The sequence below is a fragment of the Peromyscus eremicus genome, chromosome 18 (genome assembly GCF_949786415.1).
Source record: "Peromyscus eremicus chromosome 18, PerEre_H2_v1, whole genome shotgun sequence".
In the NCBI taxonomy this organism is placed as follows: domain Eukaryota; kingdom Metazoa; phylum Chordata; class Mammalia; order Rodentia; family Cricetidae; genus Peromyscus; species Peromyscus eremicus.
Window position 1 is genome coordinate 545,454 of NC_081434.1, and position 11,309 is coordinate 556,762.

The 11,309-nt window shown below is 35.2% G+C and overlaps 1 protein-coding gene across 1 annotated transcript; it reads left to right on the top strand.

The window, feature by feature from the left end:
- Window positions 1-10,050: 10,050 nt before the first annotated feature.
- Window positions 10,051-11,007, top strand: LOC131894994 (olfactory receptor 6C6-like). The gene has a single exon (XM_059245372.1). It carries the CDS (start codon window positions 10,051-10,053, stop codon window positions 11,005-11,007), a length of 957 nt encoding a protein of 318 aa, XP_059101355.1.
- Window positions 11,008-11,309: the final 302 nt, after the last annotated feature.

The window sequence follows — 11,309 nt, forward strand, 5'->3', positions numbered from 1 at the left end:
TAATCCTTCCTCCCCCTCTTCCAGAAGATTCCCTGAGGTCCGCCTAATGTATGCCTATGGGTCTCTGCATCTGTTTCCATCAATTGCTGGATGAAGCCTCTCTAGTGACAACTGGGCTAGGCAATATTCTATGAGTATAGCAGAATATCATGAGGAATCATTTTATTGACATTTTTTCTTTTTGTCAGTCATATTTGGTTCTATGCTAGGTCTCTAGGATGTCCAGTCTCTGGGTCCTGGCCTTCTAGGCAGTTTCCTGACCCTCTCCTAGTTTGGTTCTCAAACCAGACCAGTGATTGATTTGCCACTCCCATAATTTCTGTGCCACCTTCATCCCAACATATTTTGCAGGCATGGCAAATTGTAGGTCAGAGATTATGTGACTGGGTTGGAGATTCTAATCCCTCCACTGGAAGTCTTTCCTGGTTACAGAAAATGGCTGGTTCAGGATCTGTCGGTACTATTCTTCCCTATCTCTTTGGATTAGTTTTGGTTAGAAGTCTCTTTTGTCAGATACTGAAATGGCTATGCCAACTTGCTTCTTGAGTCTGTTTACTTGGGATATCTTTTTCAATCCTTTCACCCTGAACTGCTGTCTATTCTTGAGGTTAAGATGTCTTTCTTGGATACAGCAGGATAGATCCTGTTTTCAAATCCAATCTCAAATCTGTTTCTTTTTAGTGGGAAACTAAGACCATTGATGTTTAGAAATATCAATGAGGAGCATTTGTTGATTCCTGTTATTTTTTGAGGTGTGTGTATTTTATTTCCCTCACTTTTGATTTGCTTACCTGAGATTATTTATCCTTGTGTTTTATTTGGTTTGGTTAACCTCTTTTTTCTCATTAAGAAATTTTTCATTCATTTTACATACCCATCACAGATCCCCCTCTTCCCTCCTTCTCCCTCTTCCACCTTCCTCCCTCCAACCACCCCCCATTTCCCACTACAAGAAGGTAAGGCATCCCATGGGGAGTTAACAGAACAATGTACATTCAGTAGAGGCAAGTCCAAGCCCCTACTCCTGCCTCAAGGCTGTATGAGGTATCCCACCATAGGTAGTTGGCTATAAAAAAAGCCTTCTCATACACTAGAGATGGATCCTGATCTTACTGCCAGGGGGCCCCTTAAGCAGATCAAAAGCTACACAACTGTCTCACTTATGCCTCTTAAGATTGATTGTTTCCTTCCAGTGCTGGCTGTATTGCTGGATTTGTAGATAAATATTGCTTAAATTTGGCTTTATTGTGAGATGTCTTTCTCCATCTATTGTGACTGAATGTTTTACTGGGTATAGTAGTCTGGGCTTGCATCTGTGGTCTCTTAGAGTTTGTAGAGCATCTCTCCAGGACCTTCTTGCTTTTACAGTCTTCATTGAGAGGTCAGATGTTACTCTATTAGGTCTGCTTGTATGTTATTGGTCATTTTCCCTGGGAACTCTTAAATGTTCTTTCTTTGTTCTATGAATTTAGTGTTTTGATTATGTGTCATGGAGAATTCCTTTTCTGGTACAGTCTATTTCATATATATATATATATATATATATATATATATATATATATATATGTTTCTTATATCTTGATGGGCAACTCCTTTAGGCTGGGAAAGTTTTCTTCTATGATTTTGTTGAAAATATTTTCTATGCCTTTGACCTGAGTTTTTTCTTTTCCTCTATTCTTATTATTTATAGATTTAGATCTCTTAAGGTGTCCCAGATTTTCTGGATAATTTGTGCCTGGATATTTTTTTTTTAGATTTAACTTTTTCTTTCATCAAATTATCCACTTCTTCTAGTTTGTCCTCAATGGCTGAGATTCTGTCTTCTATTTCTTCTAGCTTGTTGGTAGACTTGTCTCTGATGCTCCTGTTGGATTCTCTAAATTTTTCATTTCTAGAATTTGCTAAGTTTGTGTCTTCTCTATTGATTCTATTTTCACTTTTATGTCTGAGCTGTTTTCATATTTTCATTCCACTATTTGTTTTTGTTTTCAAGTCTTCATTGAGGGAGTATTTAAATTCTTTTTAAGGAACTTGAACATATTCCTGATAGCTATTTTTTAATCCTTTTCTTGTGATTCAACTTTATTTCATATCTCAGGCCTGCTATGGGAGGGTTGATGTGCTTTTGTGAAGACCTATTGTCCTGCCATTATAGATTGTATTATGGTGTCTATGCATCTGGGTTTGGGATGATTGTAATTCTAGGTGCTTATATCTGTTATTGTCTTTGTGGGATGGGTTTTACTTCCTTGGTTTCTGTTGCATTTTCTATTTCTTGGTAAATTATGGTGGCTGTATGTTGCCAAGCTGTAATCCATAGAACCACAGAGGGTAGACATAGAGTAAAAAATTAGGAGGGACAGAAAGATTACCTAGGAAGGAAAAATAGAGTGGATATATATGTATGGGTTAAGGAGCACTGGAATGGAAGGGTTAACTGAGGAGGGAGAGAAGGGAGGAAGAAGGGGATAAGGTTGGCAATATTGGAAAACAGCTTAAATGAAGGCTCATTTGAGGAGACTTATGTACACCTAATATAGCAGAAGCCTCTTAAAATATATACCTATAGGAAGGTGATCTAAATAAAATCATCCAAAAATGGGGAAGACAGAGAGCCCCAGTTGGCCATAACTTGTATCCAAATGAAGCTTTCAGTACTGGAATTGGATTACATCTATTTGGATTGTTGGCCAAATGGGTCCATAGGAATCCAAACAGGAAAAAAGAAGGAAAGAGAGAAATAACAAACCCCAGACTGTTGACAAGACTATAGGTTGCTCTCCACAAACTGACTGCAGGGCCCTATTACTGAAGCCAACACCTACACAACTCATTGAACATGGAGAAATCAACCCATGCCTACATAAAAGCTTCACCACTATGTGCTTGAGTCTTTGGTATGGGAAGGTACTCTGCGGGGTGCCAAAGTCACAAACCATTTTATCTACAATGGTGTCCTGCCTGCAAGATATGCTAGAGGAATGGTGGCACATGAAATGGAACCCATACCTGATACTACTTGTGTAACCAACAACTTAAAATTAGGCATCCCAGAGTCTTAGAAGAAATAAAACATTACTATTCTTCAAAAACAAGCAAAAAGCACATAGCAATAAAATGACTCCTGATGATATTCTGCTATACTCAAAAATGAGTGCCTTATTCAGCTATCATCAGAGAAGCTTCCTACTGCAGCAGATGGTAACAAATACAGAGACCCACAGCCAGGCTTTATGCAGTAAGTGAGAGATCTTGGAATACTCAAATCAAAATAGGATGTCTCCATCAAATCTCCCAAATCATGGGCCAGGAAAACTTGAAGAAGATGATGTAGAAAGAGTGCAAGAGACCCCAAGAGAAGAATGACCTCTCAGTCAACATGACTGATGCACATATGAACTCAGAGAGACTGAGGCAGCATGTACAGGGCCTACAGGGATCTCTACCAGTTGGGGTCCTAGAGCTGAAAAAAAAAGAGGTGAACCCAGAAGCAATCTCCAGTTGGTAATCACTTGGAAATGACTACATAATTTTTTCCAAGGGAGTCTCAATGGGGAAACAAACTACTCTTAAATAGTAGGTTGCATGCCCAGTAGTACATGGCCACCAGGAAAAGAACTGAAGGCATCTTAGAAGTTTCCTTGTCTAACAACAGCCTGTCAGGGCATTTACTTTCTTTATTTTTTAATTTAAATTTATTTATTTTTATTTATTTTACTTTTCTCCTTTTATTGGACAGGTCCTTTGTGTATATATTTTGTCTTCTGAATTAGTGTTTAAATGAGGTTCCTGAGGTGGTAACTAGTGGGTCTCTCTATCATATCTGTTTCTTTTGCTTTTTCTTGGAGTCTTTTCCTTCTGTTAGAATTATCTTCTTCATATGTGTTAATTTTTTTCTTATTTATAATTTTATTTTATTACTATCCTTTGGATGCTGCTTGTTTTCTAATGAGAGACAGAATGGAGGGAGGATCCATATGGATGGAAGGGAAGTTTGGGATGAACTGGGAGGAATAAAGGGAGGACAATCATATTCAGAATATATTTAGGTCAGAAAAAAACTATTTTCAGAAAGAAAAAATTAAACACACAAAAAACGAAATAGTTGAAAAAGAAGAACATGAAGTTGATTGGAAAATGTGAAAGAGGATTTGGGGAAGTTGTGAAGGAATGAGGGATGGCTATAATCAAGATACATTGTTTACATATATAAAATTTATAAAGAATGAATTAAAATTATATAATAGAGTGCTTATTCCTTCTTGGTGGCTTATATATATGTAAATAATTTTTCACTCCAATGTTAAGATGTTATAAAATATAATTTCCTAGTATAGTCTTATGAACCATGGTTATATGGACTCTGAAATTAATTTTTTTCTTTGACTTCTGATTTTTTTTGTCTGAACTATCTCTCCTTTGAGATAAATTACATGTGATTTTGTTCATTATAATTTCTTGTCAAGCAACTTTAAATGTTTGAATAAATATTTCATATATTCTAAATGATAAAGGGACAAATAATATATTCTAAATGATAAAGGGACAAATAACCATTGTTTGCAATACAAAGGCAATTTTTTTTACAAGCTTGGTTGCAAGCATACTTCTTTCCTGTAATTGACCTTTTTGAGATCTCACCACCTTTGGAAAGATATTTTATAAATATTGTAAGGAAAGGCTGAAAAGAAGACCTGTAGTTGTCAGGGATGCTATCATGTCCACAGTGAACACAGCAGGCTAAAGAAGCATGAATAGCCAAACCAATGGAAACAAAACTAAAATTCTATAAATGGGGTCTAGGAAAAATAGAATTCTACAAATGAAATGTTTGAAAATTGTAGGACTGAAAATGAATTTTAAACTAAAACTATTAAGAGAAACAGTCAGGAATTTTAAAAAGAGATAAATTGTACTTATTTTACTTGTTTTATAATTGACTGTAGGTTAAGAAACTAAAGTGTATGTGGGAACTTAATATTAAAAGAAAAAGTGGGGGTGGAGAGATGATGGCTCAGTAACTATGAGCACTGGCTATTCTTCCAGAGGTCTTGTGCTCAATTCCCTGCACCCTCATGGTGGCTCACAACCATCTATAACTTTAGTCCCGTGGGATGTGATGCCCTCCTCTCTTGTGTGTAGATATACTTGCAGAAAAAACACTATATCTTTTTTAAAAAAGAAAACACAATTGAATTTCTTCAATAGTTAAATATGCCAGGCAGATGTTGGTGCATGTCTTTAATCCCAGCACTCGAGAGGCAGAGCCAGGTGGATCTCTGTGAGTTCGAGGACAGCCTGGGATAGAGAGTGAGTTTCAGGAAAGGCGCAAGCTACACAGAGAAACCATGTCTGGAAAAAAAAAAGTTAAAGATAAGGAAAATACTTCTAACTACTCACTTTCAAGTGGGAAGACAAAGACAGTTTTAACTACATAAAAGAAATAGTTTTTTTTTAATATCGCACATGCATTATCATTATGATCAACATCCTGCATCACTTTCAAAAGAATAATTTATAGATGGAAGGTTAACATTGCTGGCATATATGGAAGTGTAAAAATATGTGAATGAAAGACTGATAAGAAACAGACAAGTAGTAATTATAAACATGTAGACACAAAATAGGCTTTTTCCATTAACTGTGTCCAAGCCACACATGATTGGGGAAATGAAAGGTAAAATAACATTATTTAGAATGCAGTGGTGGTCACAGGTTCTCCTCCAGAATCCATGACTTCATTAGCCATGAGGAGTTGACCAGTTTCCCAGTATCAGACATGGTTTCTTTCCTGTTGAGCGTGTCTGAAGTCCAATTAGAGTTTTTGATTAGCGGCAAGTTATGTATAACACTATTGTATCCTTAGGGTCATTAGCTGTGTTCTAGTTCATGTGCATCATAGCTAGGTAGAACTAGGTGTAGTCCTAACACTTCATTATGGAAATTCTATTTTAAACAAATTTAGAACCTTACAGAAAACAACAACCAATCAAAAGAAAGAGTTGTAGAGCCCAGTCTCAAGGGGTACATCCTAAGAACTACTTCTTCACCTAAGATTTAGGGGACATAGTTGGAGATAGGGGCAGAAAGATTTTAAGAGCCAGAGAATCCTGTAAGACTGTCTCCTAATTATGTCAGAAGTTACACCCATGTCTCACTAACATGACTGCCTAAACATGAGCTAAGCAGGGACAACAATAATAGATATGCTATTGTGGACTGGGGGATATCCTAGAGGCCTGAACCCCAGATAAAAAATTATGGGCAACTAAAGAATGCTGAAAGCAGGAGGAATAGTCTTCCCCGGGGAAGAACACAAGAATTAGTTATACACTACCAAGTGCTCAGCCTTGAAAAACCATTAGTTACTTTATATAAGTGATTAAATGAACATAATACATGTTCACAAAGAAAGATGGCACGGTACAGCTATAACTAAATTTGAAATATCTCATTAAACTGTTGTGGTTTGTTTCAAGGATATAGTGTTATCCAAATAAACCACAGGACACCATATGTTTGTAAAGTAACACATTTCTCTTAAGGTCAACATGACTAAAATTGGCTTATCTTTTTCCATCTAACATTTTCATCTTTTATATCATATTGAGATGAACTCAAAATTATGTAACAGTGATTTCAAAACATATGTTCATGATAAGCATTCAAGTATTGTAATGATGTATTAACAATATTCTGGATGCATTATTAAGAGTAGGAAAAAGTTGGGAGGTATATACACATGAACACACATACAAAGATCTGTTTTTATAAAAAGTACTTCTGGATTATACCAGCAGTCCCTCAGGAAATGATGCTCTTGGATCTCAGTTACCCTGAGGACTCTTCATTCTTGTGAGATTTTCCTGTAGGACACTGGAAAATAAATCCACCATGGTCTCTTAAGACACTAAATTTTTATATAGGACTGTATGTCACATTAAGTAAGGTTTATAACATCTCACAGGTGAACTGCATTGAACTGTAGAACAGAGGGTTATGTGGTTTATTTTCATATCAAAATTGGACAAATTGATTAAAACAGTAAATATAAAAGAGCATTTTCTCAGTCTTGTACTTTGAGGTAGAATGAGGTGCTAGGGAAGAAGAGGGACCATCAATGCTCTCTGCACACAAGGGTGATGGGCTGGGTCATGTGCAGAAAGCTTGCTCAAATCTGCACATGCACCTTACTAACAAAGCTGCACAACAGTCAAAGGGTTAGTGCTTTTACCATTCACATTTGACTTGTAGATAGTGGTGAAATATTAGTAACCAATACAATCATTATCTAAAATGAAAGTCTTTGATTTTTAAATATTCTGTGACATTTCATCTAATGAACATAATTGCATTCCTTAGCTTGTGTTATTTTATTTTGTACGTTATTTTTTTCACCATAAGAATACGTGGTAATATGATTGTTGAGATAGAACAAATCCGTAGCTTGATGGGATGGAATTCATTACATGATTGTGCATTTGATTCAGTGTTGTCATTGAGATGTCTTGCACAAACAGGAATACTTTATTCTTCATCCAACAGTTATAAAAAAAATGACCCTTAATGGGGAATCTGTGTATTATTTCCAAAGAAAACATGTTTGAACTATTATTGTTCTTTGATTTACTCAGGTCTATCTGTCTAGAATATTGTCTAAAGATCCCTGCCATTCATTGTCCACAGGAAAGTATTTCATTTTCAATTTGACTTAGTTCTTTGTATTTTTATGTGTTCAGCATTTAAAAATTAATTTATGCATTAAAGTTTGAAATATTGTAAATATTTTTGTTAATATCTTCAAAATGGAAGATATGATCTTAGGGTGTCCATTTTAAATTGATTTGCCTATTTTATTATAAGAGCAAAAGCAACCAAGGAAGAAATTTCCTTGAATGTTTTACTAAATCTTTGGGGTTTTTTTGCATAAATTTAATGAACACTTAACAACTATGTTTGAAAGTAACTACACTGCAGTAATGTTTTACATAAAGATGGATAGGAAAGAACTCCTAAAGCAAGATCAGCCCTGAAAACTAGATCTTACTAGAAGAAATAGTTGTAACTTAGGTTTTTGTAAGAATATTTAAAAGTTCATTCAAAAACTTTTATGTAACTGAATTTTCAAAGCTATGACTTCTGAAAATAGTCACTCTTACTTAAATATTTTGTTATAAACACAAACTTGAACATATTTTTATATTTAAAGTCATTTGTCCCATGTATAGAAAAATCAAATTACTGACTTTTACATACATAATTATTAGTGGAGTCAAGATTATTATTTATTTAATTCATAGTTGACCTGAAATTTCAATATTATTATTTTGATATGATCCATTATCCAAAATTCTTCTCATTAGAAGTCCCACCACCAACATTGATCATGAATTTTCTGATGTAAACTCTTATTTTCTTGAGATCCTCATTTTCTAGCTTAAAAATATGTTCACATTCTTATAATTAAAAATTAGCAAAGAGTTAGGCATTAGTATAGAAACATTTAACATATATTATGTATTGTTTCCCCATTTTATTATTTTCTGCTTATTTACAGATATAGTTTTGATCTATTATTTTTCCTATTATCATTTCATATATAACTTATTGCTCGGCTTCCATGAATTTTTCTTTTCCTTCACATTTCCTTGACCATAATACAAAGGCAGTTTTATATTTCTCTTCTTCCATTCTATTTAATATGGCTCTTTGTTAAAACCTATATGTTTTTAAGTTTTATTAACAAGTAGATCAACTGTCTCTACTGCCTGTATCATCATTAAAATAATTGCTAATGAAATGTACTGTGAAAAAGTGCCACCTCAGGGACATGCCATCAAAGAAAAGGGTTAGAAATATTCAAAAGGATACACTATTTTTTAGGATACAAAATTAATTCTTCTCTGTGTGTTTCTATTAACTATCTGAAACACTATAACATAAACCATAAAAGAAATTATGAGTTGGGACAAGGGCACTGCAGCCCAATAATTGCTTAGAATTGCTCAGCATGTGCAAGGCCCTGGATTTAGAACCACGAGACAAAAAGCAATTAACTAGTTTATTGAGCATTCGATTATTGACTTAGGCTAGGTGTGCTTTTGTATATGTCTTTTTAAATGCCAAACTTAGATTGCTGCTACTGAGTGATTTGGCTCTATTTCATAATATTTAAAAGTCCAAGTTTTGTGGGTTTTCTAATGAGCCAAATAAATAAAAGATCTAGAACTATACTCCTGGGATAAAAATCTTTTTAGAATGCTTAAAATAAAGCTATATCCATCCAAGGATATGAGTCATGTGTTGTCCAAACACATGCAACTATAAGACAGGATGTGGCTGCAATACTTATCTGAAACATCACTTTTCTAACTCTCACACACGCTAATTACCACTCTTATTCTTCAGATAGACCTTTTTTTCCCATTCAGACTCAATGTAAGCCAGAAGACTGTAATGGGAAACCATTCAGGAGAGACAGTGCTTCTTGTGGGTTTAGCTGATGACACAGTGCTTGAGCCTAATCACCATCACACTTAGCATAGAAGGTGCTTGTTTCACATTAATATATGAAGTATCTCTTCTACAATAATGCCTTCTTAGAAATTTTCTATTCTAGTACATGTATTTCTAAAATGGTAGTGACTGTAGCCAAAGCAAATTAAATAATTTCTGTAGACTATTAAATCAATTAATAGTGAGTTGGCAATTAATGTGAGATTTTAAGAAAATTAAATTTTGAATATGGATTTAGAATGAAAATTAAAATGGAGAGCCACAGATGAATACAAATGTAGCATACAAGCATTTGAAATGACCCATAAATGGGCAAGTACATGACTCGTCACAAAAATCTCAGAGCTCTGACAGTCATAGGAATGTGGTAGAGTACATGTACAAAGAGTGACTTGAATATTGATTTCTGAAAATATCTGTGGATTTATTAAACATATGTATACAGAATTTTTGATGGATGAAAAGAAAAAATTATTTTTCCTGGGTGTGATAATAGTTTTGTATTTTCTGTAGATTTGCTAAGAAACAAGAGAAATGAAGAACCAATCTGTGGAGATAGTGTTCATTTTGCTTGGACTGACAGGTGACCCTCAGCTACAAATTCTGATTTTCCTGTTTCTGTTTTTCAATTACATCTTGAGCCTGATGGGGAACTTAGTGATCATCCTTCTCACCCTGCTGGATCCCCACCTCAAGACTCCAATGTATTTCTTCCTCCGGAATTTTTCCTTCTTAGAAATTGCATTCACCACAGTGTGCATCCCCAGGTTCCTGACAAGCATTCTCTCAGGGGAGAAAATGATTTTGTACAATGCTTGTGCAGCTCAATTATTCTTCTTTTTCCTACTAGGGGCCACAGAGTTCTACCTCCTGGCTGCCATGTCCTATGATCGCTATGTAGCCATCTGCAGACCACTGCACTACCCCATCATCATGAACAGCAAAGTGTGTCACTTGCTGGTCATCAGCTCCTGGGTGACTGGGTTCTTAATCATCTTCCCACCTTTGCTCTTGGCACTCAAACTGGATTTCTGTGCTTCCAAAATTGTTGATCACTTTCTGTGTGACACTTCTGTTCTTCAGCTGTCTTGTACAGACACACGCTTATTAGAATTGATGGCTTTTGCCTTGGCTGTGATGACACTGGTCATCACCTTGATCTTAGTGATCCTCTCCTACACATTCATTATCAAAACCATCCTCAAGTTCCCTTCAGCTCAACAACGGAGAAAGGCCTTTTCCACCTGCTCCTCACACATGGTTGTTGTCTCCATTACTTATGGGAGTTGTATTTTCATGTATCTTAAAACATCAGCCAAGGAAAGGGTGACTTTAAATAAAGGTGTAGCTGTGCTCAACACTTCTGTGGCCCCTTTGCTAAACCCTTTCATTTACACTCTCAGGAACCAGCAGGTGAAGGAAGCTTTCAAACATGTTTTTCTTAGATTTTGTTCTTTTAAAAACCATGAGACAAGATTTAGAAATAAATAATACCTTGTTGAAACACGAACTACTCTCAAATGTATTAGTTGTGATCTAAGCCAATTCACTGTTGAATATTTTAGTCACTTGTTTCCTAATCCTGTCTTAGTGCTTCTGTGTTTTTCTTTTAGCATACATTCCTGAGAGGGATGAAAGTGCTTTCTCAAAATCAGAATATTAAATTATATGTTTATAGGGGAGTTCTCATGAACTTTCATGTACTGAATGTTTATTCAACTGAAACTTGCTAGATTTTACAAGTTAAGCTTTTTTCTTGCATGGGTAACACTGTAAGAGACACAGAGAGAATG

What these genes read in the sequence shown, in the direction of transcription:
- LOC131894994 (XM_059245372.1), top strand. Translation starts at nt 10,051, where the DNA reads ATGAAGAACCAATCTGTGGAGATAGTGTTCATTTTGCTTGGACTGACA.